Source organism: Bison bison, unplaced genomic scaffold (assembly GCF_000754665.1).
Source record: "Bison bison bison isolate TAMUID 2011002044 unplaced genomic scaffold, Bison_UMD1.0 scf7180017864491, whole genome shotgun sequence".
NCBI lineage: Eukaryota > Metazoa > Chordata > Mammalia > Artiodactyla > Bovidae > Bison > Bison bison.
The window spans coordinates 17,745,142-17,765,160 of record NW_011495050.1 but is presented as its reverse complement, the minus strand read 5'-3'; the positions used below and the strand labels follow the sequence as shown (position 1 = coordinate 17,765,160).

General features: G+C 37.2%; 1 protein-coding gene across 2 annotated transcripts in view; it reads right to left on the bottom strand.

The window, feature by feature from the left end:
- Positions 1 to 20,019, bottom strand: part of LRP12 (low density lipoprotein receptor-related protein 12) — a 91,239-nt gene that overhangs the window by 4,038 nt on the left and 67,182 nt on the right. For both annotated transcript variants that reach the window (XM_010863480.1, XM_010863481.1), the window contains 4 exons: positions 17,730 to 17,865; positions 7,549 to 7,751; positions 5,311 to 6,415; positions 3,618 to 3,750 (listed from right to left, as the gene is read on the bottom strand). In XM_010863480.1, the coding sequence (XP_010861782.1) occupies positions 3,618 to 3,750; positions 5,311 to 6,415; positions 7,549 to 7,751; positions 17,730 to 17,865 (1,577 nt within the window). The remainder of the gene's footprint in view (positions 1 to 3,617; positions 3,751 to 5,310; positions 6,416 to 7,548; positions 7,752 to 17,729; positions 17,866 to 20,019) is intronic.

Sequence of the window (20,019 nt, the reverse complement as noted above, 5' to 3'; positions counted from 1 at the left end):
CCAGAGATCTGGTTCTCCTCATCTGGCTCAAGTTCTAAGGCTTTGTGTGAGCACTGTCATTAAATCCAGCAAGGAATACAGGCTCTTCAGCTATCCTCCCCTCTTAGGCAGCTGAGATCCACAACGCCTTCAGCACACTTCAAAGCCGACTTTAACAATATAGTCTGCCACAGTGAGATGAAGTTCTCTACTCATTTCAAAGTCTGTTTAATTAAATGACTGCCCATTCAGTTCTACAAGGGGATCTCATGATTGTTTTAGGAATAATTTCATATACTTCTTCAGTTTATGAAGAAGAAGAAAGAAAGCATGCCTCAGAAAGGATCGCTATTTTGAATGAGATGGTAATTCAGAAAATAATTCTTTTTAAGAACTAATATAGATACTTGATACTTTATTAACAAAAGTTTCAAACTTGAGAATTTAATCTCATTAACTGAATAAAATGTAGTTTACAAACATGTTTTATTTTAAAACTTTTTTGAATCAAAATTCTCAGGGTAAATTATAATCCAAGAGGAAAGCTGTTATGGGGAGTTAATGAAATTTTACCCTAAGTGAAGTCTGACCTTTGCCCTTTACTTCTGGGAAGAGATCTCAATCCCTGGAATGTCACCCTTGATGGAAGTGTCATTGCGTGGAGCCTTGGGCCAGCCAGAGAGTAACAGTGTGTTTCAGGTGGAGGCTCTGAGCCACACAAACGTGATGCAGGGTGAGGGCTTTCAATCAGCAGAATCAGTCAATCTCTGAAGGGCTAGAGACCGGGATCAGTCACGTGTGCGATGAACTGTGCCTATGTGATGGAGCTCCTATAAAATCCTTGGACACCAGGTTTGGGTGAGCTTCCCTGGATGGCAATGTTTCATGCATATTGCCATTCACTGGTGTTGAGAGAGTTACACTGTCCTGGCATTATGGGGAAAAGACAATTGGAAGGGTTAATGCTTGGTATTCTCCTGAGGCTGATTTAATTTGGGTCCTTTCCCAGCAATAAAAGTTACACCACGGTATGTAACAGCTTTCAATGAGCTCTGAGGCTTTCTAGTGAATTATCAACCTGAGGATGGTTTTGGGAGCCCTTGAACTTACAATTATAATTGGTGTTAGAAGTGAGGGCTATCATATGTGGACTATGCTCCTTGTAACTCACAGTTGACCAAACTCTTGAAGGTACCCTCAAGGTATACTGGTGGTGGGTGACAGATGGTAGACGGGCGTGCATGGAATTAACCATTCTCTGAATTCCTCCCTAAAAAGAACCCTTCCCCATGGCAGGACCAACAATATATTATGAAAAAGCCACAATGTAGGTTCTTCCTATGTTGCACACAGAATTTTAACCAGTGGAAATTCTGAATTATTTACTTAGCAAATTATATCCAGAGAAATGTTTTAAAACTATAAATTCTCACAAAGATTTCCTAAAAAGACTCAAATAAGGTGACAGATTGCAATCAGAAATCTCATTTACCAAAAAGGAAATGGACTTTCATTTTGAATGGAATTAATCATTGGGCTTCCCTGGTGGCTCAGCTGGGAAAGAAGCCGCCTGCAAAGCAGGAGACCTGGGTTTGATCCCTAGGTTGGGAAGATCCGCTGGAGAAGGAAACAGCTACCCACTCAACTATTCTGGCCTGGAGAATTCCATGGACTATCCCATGGAGCTGCAAAGAGTCAGACACAACTGAGTGACTTTCACTTTCAATCACTGGGAAAACAATGTCCAACAATTTTTCTTAATTCTGATACTGGGAACAATTTTTAGAATTATTTCATGATGAATTTACATTTTAAATGTATAAACCTTTATGGCCTTATGAACCCTGGCACAACTTTAAGAATTGAAAAAGAAATTTAAAAAGCAAGTGCCAGGAACTACATTCAACATCTTGTAATAACCTATTACGGAAAAAAATATGAAAAAGAATGTATATAACTATGTATATAACTGAATCACTTTGCTGTATACTGGAAACTAAGACAACACTGTAAATAAACTACACTTCAATAAAAAATTGCTAACAAAAATTTAAAGAATTCAGCAACATTAATAAAGAATGACTATATGGGAGGGGAGTTTGGGGGAGAATGGATACATAAATATATATGGTTGAATCCCTTTGCCGTCCACCTGAAACTTTCATAACATTGTTAACTGGGTATACTCCAAATAAACTAAAAGAATTTTAAAAAAAGAATGAGTCACTATTTAAAGAAAATGATATGGATTTTTAAGCACTGTAAAATTCAGCTGTGAAGAGGTTTTCTCTCAAGGCAGGTAGAAATATTAACTTCGTTTCAATGACTTATTTTAATCTTGCATGTTACTAACGTATTTCTAAGCATATCAACTTTAGTATTTATCTTAAATCTTTGAAATAGTTCAAGTAAAAAATAAGTTGTTAGACTTTACTTTTGAATTTCAGTGTACTAAATTATTCTAAACATTAGGGCTTCCCAGGTGGCGCTAGTGGTAAAGAACCCACTTGCCAATACAGGAAATATAAGAGACACGGGTTCGATTCCTGGGTAGGGAAGATCTCCTGGAGAAGGGTATGGCAACCCTCTCCACTATTCTTGCATGGAGAACCCCATGGACAGGGAAGCCTGGTGGGTTACACTCTGTGGGGTCGCAAAGAGTCAGACAAGACTGAGTGACTAAGCACATCCTAAACATTAAAATCGGAGAAGGCAATGGCACCCCACTCCAGTACTCTTGCCTGGAAAATCCCACTGACAGAGGAGCCTGGAAGGCTGCAGTCCATGGGGTCGCTGAGGGTCAGGCACGACTGAGCGACTTCACTTTCACTTTTCACTTTCATGCACTGGAGAAAGAAATGGCAACCCACTCCAGTGTTCTTGCCTGGAGAATCCCAGGGATGGGGAGCCTGGTGGGCTGCCGTCTATGGGGTCGCACAGAGTCGGACATGACTGAAGTGACTTAGCAGCAGCAGCAAACATTAAAATGCTTAAGAATCACGTAACCAAATAAGAAGTAAAGAATGAAAACTATACTTTTGAATTTGTTAAAATATAAGGAAACAACTAGAGTAAACCCATGAAAAACATGGGCTTGCCCAGGTGCACTTATTTACGGATTTTTTTTCAATGGCAAATACTACAGCACCACACCATCTATAGCTGGTTGAATTTGTGGACACTGAACTCTAGACAGAAAGCTGACTATAGAGTTGTTTAGTTGCTCAGTTATGTCCAGTTCTTTTGTGACCCCATGGATTGTAGCCCACCAGGCTCCTCTGTCCATGGGATTTCTCAGGCAAGAATGCTGGAGTGGGTTACCATTTCCTTCTCCAGGGCATCTTCCCAACCCAGGGACCGAACTGCATCTCCTGCATTGGCAGGTGGATTCTTTACCACTGGGCCACCTGGGAAGCTCAACTATAAAGTTACATGTGAATTTTCACCTGCATGGAGCACTGACGCCCCTAACCCCCACACTGTTCAGGAGTCAACCATATAATTTCAAATCTTCCATTTATTTAATTCTTGACTCAACTGTAAAAATTCTGACACAATCGAGGGTCCTTCACCATTACATATAAGTATAGACTTCATTTTAAGAGGTACTGAAACAGAAATCACAAAGTGTAACATACCTGATTAGGTGAACAAACAGGAAAATCTTCAACTGGTGGAATTAAACCCTGAGCAATCAATTGTCCATAAGAGGGAGGAGCTTCTCTTCTTAACAATTCTGCTTCCACTCTGGACAACTGTGTTTCAAATGATCTTTGAGACAAACAGAGGGATGAAAGGAGTTTAAAAAAAAAAAAAAGGGGCAAGCCAAAACAGTAATTCTTTAATTATCAACAATTAAAACAATCTGAATTTTAATACATTTGTTCATTTGTAAAGCAGAATCAGTCAACATTTGGTGAGTATTTATACTACCCTACACTGAGAACACAGAGATGAAGTGGACAGTCCAGCCTCATGTGGTTTTACACTAGGGGCCTGGATCACTAAGTTTTAATATATTAAATATCCCTGTAAAAGATAAAACTACTAGATCTTTACCCTTCTGAGATCAGAGGGGCTTGAGGTGAAAGTATGTGAATATTCTTAGAAGATACTTTATTCGTCAAGTCCAACATATTTACCTTTTAGGTAAGGAAAACAGTGAAATGAGTTGCCAAAACCCATTCTGGAATAACCTGTTCTTAAACTCAAGACCTGTGTGTGTGTGTGTGTGTGTGTGTGTGTAATAACCTGTTCTTAAACTCAAGACCTCTGGTCTTCTGTGTGTGTGTGTGTGTGTGCGCGTGCGTGTGCACGCGCTAAGTCCCTTCAGTCGTGTCCGACTCTTTGCGACTCTATGGACTGTAATCCTCCGTGCTCCTCAGTCCATGGGGCTTCTCCAGGCAAGAATACTGGAGTGGGCTGCCACGCCCTCCTCCAGGGGATTTTCCTACCCAGGGATCAAACCCAGGTCTCTTACATGTCCTGCACTGCAGGTGGGTTCTTTATCACTCTTTATGTTGCTTACTTGGTTTCATGTTGCAATGTAGTAAAACATTTCTGGCCACTTATGCCAAGTAAGAAGCATATGGTTGTTTTGATACTGTGCATCTGTTCTTGGCTGTCTGGTATGTGACTTCTTTGTTGTATGTATTACTTGCAACTCTTCTGGGGCTGATGGTCATGGTCTCCACAGGAGCTTTCTAGAAGACCTCTCTGCCATCAACTTCTCCAGGTTTCTCCTCTGCCACGTGGAAGACGGCTCTCCCTGAGGGCCACCCTTTCACGCTGAACCATTTCTTACTTAACTGAGGTCCTCTGACTTTTATACCACTTTATTTTATAGCTCTTACAGCATTTATATGTTTTGTCATTTAATCCTACCCACCAGTTCCTTCCTTCTAACTGTAAACTGCCTGTGAGATTACTCCTACTCATTGATCTATTCACCCATATGCTGCTTTGAACATAGAAGGCTCTCAAATGTCTGGAATTGTTGAATTAATATTTATAAAAACTCAGGTTAAAGCACCATGACCAAGAATTTCAGCTTGCAAAATTCCTATAAAACACATTAATCTGAAAACACTACAGACTGCCTTTTCTCACCTCATTAACTCTTAAGTGTTTGTTTTTTTTAATGTGCTTATTAACCTTCTGAGTCATATGCTTTTCATAGTAATTTTATAAATCACAGACAATAGGTAGCTCTGTCTCCAATAGTGTAACAAAAATATATTGCTCATCTCCTTAAAAAATGTGTTGTAAATATCTGGGCCATGTTTTTACTGTACAGAGCATGCAACACCATAGCTCTGTCTTGATACTGACCTTCGTTCAAACATTCTCAGAGAATAAAGCTTACAGGTGCACCCCAAGGCAATGACCAGCAGCAGGCCGCAGATGAGGCTCCCGATGACGGCGGCGGTGATGACCCGGGTTGGCACGATTACCGGGCAGTTCTCCTCGTCGCTGCCGTCGCCGCAGTCGTCCTGAGAGTCACACACCCAGCTTTCAAACACACATCGGTTGTTTTTACAATGAAAATTTCCTGGCTGGCAAAAGAAGCAGTTTTTTTCATCAGAGCCATTTGGGCAGTGGTTCTGGTAGTTGCAGCGATCAGAGCGAGGGTAGCAGACGCCGTTCCGGGAACACGGGAACTCCTCCTTCTGGCATACGGTACAGTTGATCTCGTCCCGCCCGTTTGGGCAATGCCAGTAGCCATCACAGCGCTGCTGCTCGGTGTAGCAGCCCCAGTTCCCTCCGCAGGGGATCTCCCACGGCAGACAGAAGCCATCTACCTGGTAAGTAGCATTAAAGCCCCTGGCCGCATTGACTTTATCGGCGCAGAAATGGACCCTTATCTGTCCAGAAGAAGACACTACAGTGAGAGGCGCGTGAGAATCAAAAGCGGTCAACACACGCAGAAGCTTGTGCGGATTCTCCTCTAATCCATCGTATATTTTGACATAATCACCATAACCAGTACCATCAAGTTTAAAGTCTGTGAAGCGTAAGATGACTTTGCGGTGATCACCAGTGTCTATTAACCAGGTGCAATTGCTTCCGGGAGGATAAAAGTCTGGATAATTGGGAGAATTAAAAGTACCATAAAAATATTTTAACCACTGCCCACAAGTGGGCACATCACAGTCGATCTCATCTCCGAGGTCAAGGCAGTCAATGTTGCCATCGCATTTTAAAGACTCGGGAAGGCAGGTGTAGACTTTGGTAAACCGAGACAGACACTGGAACTGGTTGTAAGCACAGGGCTGGAAGGAGGCAGATGTTGGAGGATTCGCTTCTCTGGCACAGATCTCTTCATCAGAACTGTCTCCACATTCATCCATGTTGTTGCATTTCCAGGCTGCTGGTATACACTTTCCATTTCCACAGCGAAACTGGTCACAAGCACAGTTTGGTTCTTCAGATTTCCCTGGGAGGTCAGTGAGAGGAGGGAGATGGAGAGGTAAGGAGGGAAAAAAACCATATTCTTTAAAGGATATGTAACAGCAAGTGGTATTTTTATTGTAAATGTTAATTAGCTCAGGTGATAGCTGGGCTTAAGCAAAAAATTTAATTAATACTGGCTTACTGATTACTAAAACTTTTAATTAAATAATACTTATGATTTGTTCCATGAAGATCTCTACAGCTGACCTAAAGATAAAGGACTGATTCTGTTTTTGCAGAAGCTGCTTTGCTACAGAACATTTAGTAAAGTGATGTAAGATATATGCGCCAGTAGTATATATGCCTAAGAATTTTAAATACCCTACTGAATAAACGTTTTGAAATTAAGAAAAATTCCTCCATAATAATCACCTTTTCAAATCCATTTTAATATTCTTTTTTAGTTATTTATATATATTTATGTACATATACGCAATATCTTGCAAGTCCATTATCTAGACTCAAGAGTAGGGGGAAGGAGAGAGGGCAAACAGGTGACAGAAAATGCTTCAGAATCCAAGTAATTATTACAAAGATGTGCTTTTAATAAAAAAGAGAAAAAGTAGCATATGTTGCTAAAGGTGACCATGTTAATTTCAGAAAAATATAAAGTTATTTTCAGCAAAAATTTACGGGACTCTAATGCTCTGAGTTCTTCATATTTTTATGATCTGGTCACACTATTCAGATAAAGTTTAAGAACCAGCAAAAGAAGACTTCTGATACTACAAACTATGAAAGTAAAATTGATTGTGTCTTTTCTTTGAAGGTGTAAAGATAATGGTAACACACAAAAATACATTCTGAAATAACATGCAGGATACGGGTGAACACTTGAGGGGAAAAAAGTTCCTTTTAAAATAAATATATTCAAAATATTTAAAAAGACTGACTTTAGTGTGTAAAATTAACCATTCTATTAGGATTATACAAAATGCCTTTTGGAGACCTAACTCTAGGGCACCTGAACCTTTTGCCTCAAATTCTGCAATCTCCGCTGTCTTGGTATTTAGTCACAATAAAATGGACGTTGTTTAGAAGGCAAGTCCTGAAGTGATTGAGGAGTTAATATGATAGAATTCTGTTCCAAACCTTTCTTCTTATATAAAAACACACCTGAAAAGTATGCCAGCCTGAAACCCTTCCTAGAGATACTGTCATCGGAATGGAACCTGATCCAGACGTGGTCTTGGGAAGAAATGTACGGTGGTGGGATTGTGGAACCACAGGCTCTGTAGCTTTCAATATTCTTGTATGTTTCTATTGTCAACCAGTCCAAACTGCATCTTCTGGAGCCTTGAATATCAAAATCCTGAAAACTACAAATAAAAAGTCAGAAAAGGCTGTTGAAAGGAAATTTTGGAAAAAAATTTCATTAAAAAAAATCAAAATAACCGAGAACTTTATTATAAGCCTCTAAATATCCACTGATTCTCCTGGCTCTTCTTAGTACACAACTGTATCATCAAAAAATAATAACAATAATACTTCTCTGTTCCTAATATTTATATCTCTTTCCCAGATTCCAGAATAATACTTCTTCATAAGTAACACAAAGTTCCAAAATAATGCTAAAAAAACAGGAGATAGTTGGCACGGCACCTTTTTCTTCTCCCTGTGCGTCTTTAGGAAGGACCACTTCTAATTTCTAATACTCTAAATTGTTCTCTGTTTGGACCAGAAACACCACTCCATATTCAATGAACTGAAGGACACAGAGGAAGTCAGCCTTCCCTTAGATTAGACTGGTTAATCTGCTTGCGTAATAAAAAGTTTATAGGTTACATTTTCAGGAGAGCAAATAGCACCAACCTGAGCCAAATAAAGAAGTCAAAAACGAACAAACAAAAAACTTCAGTGATAAGTCCCTGAGTTTGGGAATACTTTTCTACATAAATGATTTATAGCCAAATGTTATTTTATAGTTTGTAAAACACGGGCACAAATAAAGGACAGAAAGGGGCTTCCCAAGTGGCTCTGTGGTAAAGAATCCACCTGTCAATGCTGGAGATGCTAGAGACGTGGGTTTGATTCCTGGGTTGGGAAGATCCCCTAGAGGAGGAAATGGCAACCCACTCCACTATTCTTGGCTGGTAAGAACGGACAGAGGAGCCTGATGGGCTATAGTCCACGTGGTCACAAAAAGTCAGACATGGCTGAGGAACCGAGCATGTACGCAGAGGACAGAACAAATAAGAAGCACATAAAAAATTAGCCAAAAAATGAGATTCCTTGCCTCTGCCTTAAGCCAAGTGATGATAAAGTTAATTATCCGAGGATTATTACACCAGGCTATTTCCTCTTTAAATATTCTGAGTAACTAGAACAAAGGCTGACACTTTGACTGCTTCCAGTTTTTCACTATTATGAACAATACTTTAAGGAATTCTCATACATGTTCTCTCCATACACACATAAGCAAGTATTTCTGTAGGACAGCTTTTTCTAGAAGTAGAATTGTTAGATCCAAGCATACAATTCCACTTTAAAGTTGATGGTGGCATTGAGAAAATGTTTATACCAACTCACAATTCCACTGAATGTGTGTGAAAAAATACCTTATACCCTACAACTCTGGCAAAAGGAAACATTTTATTTCCAAAGATTTGTTTCCAATTAGGTGCATAAAATAAATTTATCATTGTTCTAGTCTCCATTTCCTTATTTACTGAGACTGAAACACTTTTCCTATGTTTATTAGATATTTCTATTTCTTTTCCTGTGAATCACACTGTTAAACCCTTTGTACACTGAAATGTATTCTTATTCAAGAGCTCTTTATAAACATGTGGGGCTTCCCTGGTGGCTTGGACAGTAAACAATCTGCCTGCAATGCAGGAGACTCAGTTTCGATCCTTGGGTTGGGAAGATTCCCTAGAGAAGGTAATGGCTACTCACTCCAGTATTCTTACCTGGAGACTTCCATGGACGGAGGAGCCTGGCGGGCTACAGTCCATGGTGTCATGAAGAGTTGGACATAACTGATCAACTATCACTTTCACTTTTAAATGTATCTTTTTGAGGCATGTAGGTTACACAAGATGTACAACCACTCACACCCACTCTCCCCAGTAGTCGGTGCTACCTGTGGTGCTGAATTTGATACTAAATTTAGTTGGTGCTAAAAGTATTTTGAATTTCAGCCATTACTGGGCATGAAATGGCATCTCTCATGGTTGTTTTATGTGCATTTCCTGAAAGACCAATGATGTTGAACATCTTTTCATGTGCTTATTGGACATTCTTATATCTTCTTTGAAGTGTCTGTTCAAGTCTCTTGTCCATTTAAAAAAATTTGAGCTATAAAAATTCTTTGTACATTCTGGATCCAAGTACTTTATTAGATATGTGTATTGCTAATATTTTCTCTATCCATGGGTTGCTTTTTCACTTTCTTAATGGTATCTGTTACTTAGGTTTTTTTTGAAGTATGGTTGACTTACAACATTATATTAGTTTCAGGGACACAACATAGTAACTTGATATTTTTATAGCTTATCAGATCAGATCAGATCAGATCAGTCGCTTAGTCGTGTCCTACTCTTTGCGACCCCATGAATCGCAGCATGCCAGGCCTCCCTGTCCATCACCAACTCCCAGAGTTCACTCAGACTCACATCCATCGAGTCAGTGATGCCATCCAGCCATCTCATCCTCTGTCGTCCCCTTCTCCTCTTGCCCCCAATCCCTCCCAGCATCAGAGTCTTTTCCAATGAGTCAACTCTTCGCATGAGGTGGCCAAAGTACTGGAGTTTCAGCTTTAGCATCATTCCTTCCAAAGAAATCCCAGGGCTGATCTCCTTCAGGATGGACTGGTTGGATCTTCTTGCAGTCCAAGGGACTCTCAACAGTCTTCTCCAACACCACAGTTCAAAAGCATCAATTCTTCGGCGCTCAGACTTCTTCACAGTCCAACTCTCACATCCATATATGACCATAGGAAAAACCATAGCCTTGACTAGTCCTATACTCCATATAAAATTATTATTACATATTGGCTATATTCTTCTGTGCTGTACATTACATCCTTGTAACTTTTTAATTTTATATATAGTAGTTTGTACCTCAATAGTCCTCCACTTATTTTATCCCTCTCCACTGGTAACCACTAGTTTGTTCTCTGTATTTGTGAGTATGTTTCTGTTTTGTTATATTCACTAATGTGTTTTATTTTTCAGATTCCACATAAACTAAAAATATACAGTATGTGTCTTTCTCTGTCTGACTTATTTCACTAAGCATAATATCCTGTAGGTCTATCCACACTGTTGGAAATGGCAAAATTTCATTATTTTTTATGGCTGAGAAATATTCCCACGACCATACACACACCCCAACATCATTTTTATCTATTTATCTGTATTTCATGTCTTGGCTACTGTAAATAAATGTTGCTATGAACACTGGGATGCATTTATCTATTCAAATTTTTTTTTTCATTTTCTTTGGGTAAGAAGAGTGGAACTGCAGGGTCATGTGGTAGTTCTGTTTTTCATTTTTTGAAGAACTTACGTGCTGTTTTCCACAGTGGCTGTGCTGAATGGGAGAAGATATTTGCAAATGACATGTCCAATAAGGGGTTAATTATCCAAAATACACAAAGAACTCATACAACTCAATATCAAAAAAACAACCCAATTAAAGTATGGGCAGAGGATTTGAACAGACATTTTTCCAAAGGAGATACACCGATGGCCAACAGGCTTATGAAAAGATGCTCAACATTTCTAATCATCAGGGAAATGCAACACAAAACCACAATGAGATACCGCCTCACATCTGTCAAAGTGGTTATTGTCAAAGCCGTGTTGGTCAGGATGTGGAAAAAAGGGAACCACCTTTGTGCACTGTTGGTGGAACCACATGGAAAACAGTATGGAGGTTCCTCAAAAAACTAAAAATAGACCTACCATACGATCTAGCAATTTCACTCCTAGATATTTATGGAAAAAAACAAAACATTAATTAGAAAAGATATATATACCCCTAATGTTTATGGTGGCTTGTGGAATCTCAGTTCCTTGACCAGGGATTGAACCTGGGTCATGGCAGGGAAAGCCTGGAATTCTAACCACTAAGCCACCAGGGAACTCCCAACTTTTAATCAACTAAAATGTTTAAGATTCATGAAATCAGGGACCTGACCTAGAACAAAAGAAATAATCAGTAGTTGTCTCTTCATGTATACACTATGAGGATTTTGTTTTCCAATATTCATTTAGAGTGCTTAAAACACATTTATAAGGAGAAACAGTTTTCAGTTTTTCTTTTTTTATGCTTTGTAATAGTTTATGTAACAGATTGTTTACAAATCTGCGCCTTGTGCTTCTTCACAGTAAAGACGACTTAGGGTAGAGATTTTCAATTTCTTCATGCTTTTTGGTTTAATCAGCTTTTCCTAAACTTTCAATTAGTCAATTTTGATAATTTAAATTTTCTTAGAAGTCATTTGCCCTTGAAAGTAAAATTTATCACGGCAAAGCTTCACATAGTACTTTCAAACAACTGTTTAAATTTTGGTATCTATGGTCTTTAAATTTGTTTGGATTTTCTTTGTAGGTAAGTGTAATACTGGCAAATAAGAGTTTTACGTCTTCCTTTTCATTTTTTATATCACGAATCCCTATTTGTTGGAGTGTGGTATTGACTGAGGGTTCAAGTACAAGCAGTGAAAGTATGTAACCTTGTTTTGGTCCTTTGTGTTTAACTTCAATATTAAAAGTTTGATTTTTAAAATTTTTGAACAGATACCTTTTAGCAAGTTAAGAAAATTTCTTTCTCTATTTATTTGGTATTGCCTGTAAAATTATCTGGGTGTAAAATCTTATTTTGACTGTTGATTTAATTTCTTTAATGACTATTACATTAGTTAGTTTTCTAATTCTTCTTGAATCAATTTGGTAACACACTTTCAGAAATGATTCACTTCATCTAATTTATTAAAGTATCAATATAAACCATTCACGATATTCCTTTGTGACTTAAAATCTCTATTATTGTATTTACAACTATAGACATTTTTGTATCTTTTTTTAAAAAAAAGATACAGATCTTTCCTTGAGATCTGTCTTTGTTTATTTTACTCAGTTTTTCAGAAAACCAGTTTTTTGTTTTTTTTTTTCTGTTTAATTATCTTCTAATAAATAAAGATTTTTTTTCTGTTTAATTTTAATTCATTTTTTCTGTTTAATTATTTTCTGGTAAATAAAGATTACCCTGTAGTTTTTATTCTAAACTCTTGAGAAAATGCTGAGCTAATATATTTTCCACTTTACTCTCCATGCATTTATTTTTAATTCAATGCACTAAAGTTGTAAATTTTTCACTAACTGCTGTTTCAACGTAGTTCAACAGTTTTAATATCTAATATTTTCATTACAGCTATTTAAAAATATTTTGAGTTCCACTGTGCCTTCCATCTTTGGTGCAGTTGTTATTTAGGAATATGTTTCTGAACATATGGGCTTTTTAATTGTTGTTTTCCAATATAACTGTGTTATGGTCAGAGAACACAATCTGAATGATGTAGTCTGGAAATACATCGAGAATTCCTTTGTTATTTAATGTATAATCAATTTTTAAATAAATGTTGCACATGTCATTAAAAGGAATGTGCATTCTCTATCCACTGAGATAGGTATAAAAATCACACACATATGTGATATATGTGTCTACTGGATCAGTATCAAATTTTCTCTATTTTTACTTACAGTTTTCCTGTTTAAATTCAGATAAATATGTTTACAAACTTCCACTGTAATTGTGGACTAGGAAAATGTGGTCAGATTATCTGCTTGGTAATTCCCTACAGTTTGCTTTTGCTTGGTTTCAGGCTGCGTTATTAGGTACAGAACATCTAACCATGATTCTATCTTCCATTTGTTATTAATATTTTGTTTTGAAGTCAATTACAACTGATTAACCCTCCTACACTAGCTCTCTTCTGATCAGTATTTCGTAGCTTATCTTTTCCTATCTTCATTATTTAGATTTTCTGTATTGGTACTCTTTTAGGTATGTTCCTAAAGCCCATTAGAGAAGGATCATACCAGTTAACCAACCAATAAACCTGACTGGATAGTCTATCTTCTAAATGTTAAGTGAGATTTGTTTTTTTTTTTTTAATTCTATTTGGGGTGGGGATAGGGTTTTCTCATTTTCCTCTTTTCCTATATTCTCCTATATTAATAGGTTTTTAAAAAAAGTTTCTTTCCCTCTGCTTTGGTCTTTGTTGTTGTTGTTCAGCTGCTATGTCATGTCCCATTCTTTTACAACTCCATGGACTATAGTCTGCCAGGCTTCTCTGTCCATGGGATTTCCCAGGCAAGAATACTGGAACAGGTTGCTAGTCCCTTCTCCAGAGGATCTTTCTGATCCAGGGATGAAACCCACGTCTCCTGCATTGGTAGGTGGATTCTTTACCACTGAGCCACCAGGGACGCTTTGGTCTAATTAAGTCCAACTACAAGTATTCAGTGTTTCTAATCCCCTTTCAAATTCTCAAATTCTGTAGAAAAATCGACAATTTTATTTTCACCCATCTGTAACTGAAATTTAACATTTCATTAACATTGCTTTACTTATGAAAATAAACATAATGAATGGATAAGAAAGCTGCGGTACATATACACAATGGAGTATTACTCAGCTGTTAAAAAGAATACATTTGTATCAGTTCTAATGAGATGGATGAAACTGGAACCTATTATACAGAGTGAAGTAAGCCAGAAAGAAAAACACCAATACAGTATACTAACGCATATATATGGAATTTAGAAAGATGGTAACAATAACCCTGTGTACGAGACAGCAAAAGAGACACTGGTGTATAGATCAGTCTTATGGACTCTGTGGGAGAGGGAGAGGGTGGGGAGATTTGGGAGAATGGCATTGAAACATGTAAAAAATCATGTATGAAACGAGTCGCCAGTCCAGGTTCGATGCACGATACTGGATGCTTGGGGCTGGTGCACTGGGACGACCCAGAGGGAGGGTATGGGGTGGGAGGAGGGAGGAGGGTTCAGGATGGGGAACACAGGTATACCTGTGGCGGATTCATTTCGATATTTGGCAAAACTAATACAATATTGTAAAGTTTAAAAATAAAATAAAATTAAAACAAAAGAAAATAAACATACTATGAATAGTTTTTATAATGCTTCTCACACTGTCACCAGTAGAAATCATAGAAAATTTCATATTACATTTCAGTTTTAGTAGATATCTAGAGTAACTACTTACACTCAAAACCACTTTAAAATTATAGTAACTGTTAAAAGCATGGCTTGCTCACTAATTGTTAATAAACATATATGTATTTGTAAAAATATCTGATAGCTGTGTTTCAGGAATAACTGGTTTCTTTTGTAATGCTATGTGTTTTATTCTATACATTTAAAAATATTCTGGGAATGGATTTATAGGTTTCACCAAACTACCAAAGTGCTCATGGCATAAAGAAGGTTAAGGAAAAAAAACTCCAGTATATTAAAGTGTAAAACGTCTGTAGTAAATCTGTGTTCCAAGTTGCTTCCCTGGTGGCTGAGATGGCAAAGAATCTGCTGGCAATGCGGGAGATGCAGGTTCGATCCCTGTGAGAAGGGAATGGCTACCCACTCCAGTATTCTTGCCTGGAGAATTCCATGGACAGAGGAGCCTGACGGGCTATAGTCCATAGGGTCACAAAGAGTTGGACACAATTGAGTGACTAACAGTTTGATTTTGTTGGCTGTTTTGATTAATATTAAATTTTTTCATACATTCTAGAAATTTGGGGGTTGCAAGCTTCTGAGGAGGATTTTTGGTGCTGTTTTTAATTTTTTTTCCCCTATATTCTCCCACAGCATCTGCTCTGTAACTTCCTCTGTTTAGGTCTCCTTTCTAAAACCAGCCCTAACGTGGCAGTTCAGAGCAGTATTACAATCGTGTCACAGAATCAGTAAGGGACTTAGTTAAATTCTCATTTATTATGGTATGTCATCCTATCTTTCTAAGCTCTCAGCTCCATGAGAGTTCAAGCAGTGGTTAGTAGAAGTCTTCTTCAGTCTCCTTTCTTAAACAAAATATCCTGACCCTAGTCCTTGGCTTCAAGCAGGGAACCAGAATCCAATCCTCTGTGGATAAGGTAGACAGAGGATAAGGTGGCCTTTGTGAATTCTAGCAGATTTCCAGGGAAAGGATAAAAATGCGTATAAACTGGTTAAATAGTTTAACCAGTTTTACAAGGAGAGTTCTAAGTATTATTTGTTTATAGCATGTAATTTTAGTTTCTTTTATCTATATTTTAATTATTTTAAACTCAGGAATGCATGTTGATTTTCATTTTACCAAAAAGTTTTAAAACCTGTGTCTAGATAATCATATACCTTTTCTCTGACTTAATATGGTAAATGAATTTAATGTTTCCTAATACTGACTAAATTGTGTGTTTAAATGAACTTCATTTGATCATGGTATAAATTTCTTTTGAACTATTTTTTAAGATATTACACCAATATTCACAAGTGAAACTTGACTTTCTTTGCATACTATGTCAATATGTCATCTTTAAAAGTTTGTTATTATCATGATAATGGTTTCAGTAAGAACTAGGACAATTACTAAAATTACTTTCTTATTTTATGAGACTGGCTGTGTAAATGCAAATTTGTTAACTCAGTTCAGAATTTAGGAAATCTTCCTTTAGGTGTGTTGGGCTCACCTCTAATACTCTGCATTTCAATACTGTGCTTGATTTTTAGTGTAGCTTTGTGACATCTCAAGGATCCAACACATGATCAGAACCAGATGGCAGTACTCCATGTCATCTCCTCTGTGCTGGCAAGAATTGCCAAGTTTTACAGAACTGAGCTGGTAGGCTGCAAATTTAATTTGCGGTTGAAATTTTAGGTTAAAAGAAGAAAAATCTCTAAAAATGCTAGTTTCATGTTTAAAAAATATTTGGAACCCCTATGGTAAAATGTTACTTTGGAAACACATTTGTACTTAAGTCATACTGTAAGTAGCAGAAAACAGACATATTGTTCAGATTCCAATGTTGGTACAGTTGCAGAAGGGTAACTTTCATGGCACATCCCACCCATGTATCAGGCAAGGGAATCGTATTTCTCACAGAGGAGTGTTACTGCTTCCACCGATGCTCAGCTTCAGTGTTCCAGAAGCTATGGCTCAGGGCAGAGAGGAACCAAAGGAAAACATACCATATGTTGCTGTTTTATGGCTTCCACAGAAAAAAGGGGACAGACAACAACTGTGTTCCTCACGTGACTGGTCCTCATGAGTTAATAAATATAAAAAAGGAAGACGGAAACGTTCAAACATAGGCTTAATTTAGAATCCCACTTTTTTGAAAATGTAAAAATGAAGGGATATGTGTCTATGATCTACGAGGTCTCTTTTAAATCTAATGTTCCATGATTATCATCCATAAAAATGTAAATAATGAAAGACTGTCAAAGATGCCTTTGTAATACTTCTGTGATCGAAACGGCATTCTTAATTGTGTTATAGTTCTCTGTTTAGGTGCACTTTTTTCTCCCTTTCAGGCAAATTTTTTCCTCTAATAACCCCAATATAATTTCCTTAAGCAAGCAATAACTGGTTCTACTGGGTATTTCCTCCTTAGTATCTTATTCCCACAGTTTTTCTCTACAATTTTAAATGTCTTTAAAATACTCTTAATCTTCCTTATTTATATCTTATTTATTCTTAGGATTTAGAATTTACGGTTATTTTCCCTAGGATTATATTTCATTTTGTATTCTTAACAAATGATCTATTGTCTCACTGTTATGAAAAATGAGCTTTTTCTAGACACAGTATTTATCCATCATTAGCTTACGTCAAGTTTTATACACACATAACATATACAGAGGCATAGCCTACAACTATGTTTTAATTCATTAAGGTAGAGGACTCTACTTTCAGGACCAAGATTATGGGCTAGATATCCAAGTGAATTATAGTAAGTCTGTTTATTTGTCTCATTGCCAAAGATTATATTCTTGATTCTAATAAACTATTCTGCGGATATGTAGCTTTTGTTAAAAAATTGCCTAGAAGAATATGGATGGCTCAGCACAAATTCATTATCACCATTAGAAAATATTCAAAACACATGCCCTAATAGAAGGGGAAGAATGGGCCATTATTCTTCCCCTCAAGACGGTAATGATAAATACAATTTATTTTCTAAAAATCATCTTTTTATACTGCATGTTGAGTGATGATATTTGGAAAGCGGATTTATATTTTGTAATAAAACATCAAACAATAATACAAGGAGGTATCAAAATTACCTTATAGTAATGATTTCCCCTGGGTTTGCCCTTATGAACCAGCTACAGTTGATTCTGGCAGGATATTCAGAAGGCCAGCCTGGGCTCGTGATTATTCCACTCGGTGCTCGAATCTGTTCTGGAGTTTCTCCACAGGCTGGAAGATAATCAAAGCAATCTTAGAAAACTGTTGTATTTTAAATAAAGCATTAAGTAAATTAGTATTTATTAAAAAGAAACATATCAGATGTCAAATCATATACAATAAATACGGTATGGCCAACCTTAAAAACTTTCATTATTCTAATTAGATTGTTTTCTTTCCTTTTAGTCAAATTATCTTATCCTAATCAAGTATAAAGTCTTGCGGAGGTGTGGAACTTTTCAATTTGGATCTCTGCACACAATTTAAGAGTCAAGACTGCTAGCTTTAGCCATGGAGATCAACTGGTACATCCATCCATCTATCTTTTTCCCAAGATTCACCTTTTAAATTTATTATAACTACCTAAAAATCAGCTTTACTGAACTACTTTTTGGATACTTAAAAAAATCATATAAATATAGTCTTCTGAACAAAATAATTAAAGGAAAGCACATATAAACACAACAGTAAGATGCTGAGTTGTTAAAGTGGGTAGATGATTAGATAAAAGCAGCAAAACATTACTTCAAAGTAGTTCTTTAATTCATTCCAGGAATACTTCCAAACTTTATTACAAAGTCATAAATGATTCCTAAATTATTTTAAAAATAAAGGCTTGAAATAGTCAGTGATTAAAGTTATCATTATGTGGTTAGATATCTAAATATCTTAGAAGAAACGGAGAATAAATTCAAACTACTACCAGCACTTTGCCTGCATGATACTGTCACCCTGCTTATTTAACTTATATACAGAGTACATCATACAAAATGCCGGGCTGGATGAAAAACAAGCTGGAATCAAGATTGCTGGGAGAAATATCAATAACCACAGATAGGCAGATGACACCACACTTACGTAAGAAAACGAAGAAGAACTAAAGAGCCTCTTGATGAAAGTGAAAGAGGAGAGTGAAAAAGTTGGCTTAAAACTCAACATTCAGAAAACGAAGATCATGGCATCAAGTTCCATCACTTCATGGCAAATAGATGGGGAAACAATGGAAACAGTGATAGATTTTATTTTGGGGGGCTCCAAAATCACTGCAGATGGTGACTGCAGCTGTGAAATTGAAAGATGCTTCCTCCTGGGAAGAAAAGTTTTGACCAACCTAGATAGCATATTAAAAAGCAGAGACATTACTTTGACAACAAAGGTCCGTCTAGTCAAAGCTATGGTTTTTCCAGTAGCCATGTATGGATTGTGAGAGTTGGACTATAAAGAAAGCTGAGCACCTAAGAATTGATGCTTTTGAACTATGGTGTTGGAGAAGACTCTTGAGAGTCCCTTGGACTGCAAGGATATCCAACCAGTCTATCCTAAAGGAAATCAGTCAAATACTCATTGGAAGGACTGATGCTGAAGTTGAAACTCCAATACTTTGGCCACATGATGTGAAGAACTGACTCCCTGGAAAAGACCCTGATGCTGGGAAAGATTGAAGGCAGGAGAGAAGGGGACGACAGAGGATGAGATGGTTGGATGGCATCACTGACGTGAGGGACATGAGTTTGAGCAAGCTCCAGGAGTCGATGATGGACAAGGGAAGCCTGACGTGCTGCAGTCTACGGGGTCGCAAAGTATTGGACACGACTGAGCGACTGAACTGAACTGATTCTCCCTTCATTATCTTGAACGCTCACAGTTCACATTTTAACAATCCAGAATTCAGCTAATAATCCCAGAATTTAGTCTCCCTCAAGAGTCACAGGCTAAAAAAAAGAAAAATGCAATCAATGTTTAAACCTTCAGTAAAATTTAAAATCTTGGAATCTCTTATTTGATACAACTCTGACAGACCAGACTATCTAATTTTTAAAGTAAGAGCAGATAAAAAGGAGCAAATTACAAGTGGGGAAAGTAGCTGCCAAAATGACCATTTTTTTTGGTGTGTCTATGTAATAGAGGTTATGGTCTGTTCAATTTAGGTTAAGTATGCTTGCTAAGGAGTAATTTTACAAAGTTTTTATCCATAATGGTCAACATATGGCAAACTATATTGCTCAGAGAGTCAATACTTATTTCAATAGAATTAGCCATTCCCTGCAGAAAACATGCAATCAAGGTTTTAAACCTCTGCAGGTTCATGCCTAAAATGCATCTAGTTTGAAATTAGGGTATACTGCCAAAGGGATCTTGTTTTTAATCACTTTTCGAACACAGAGA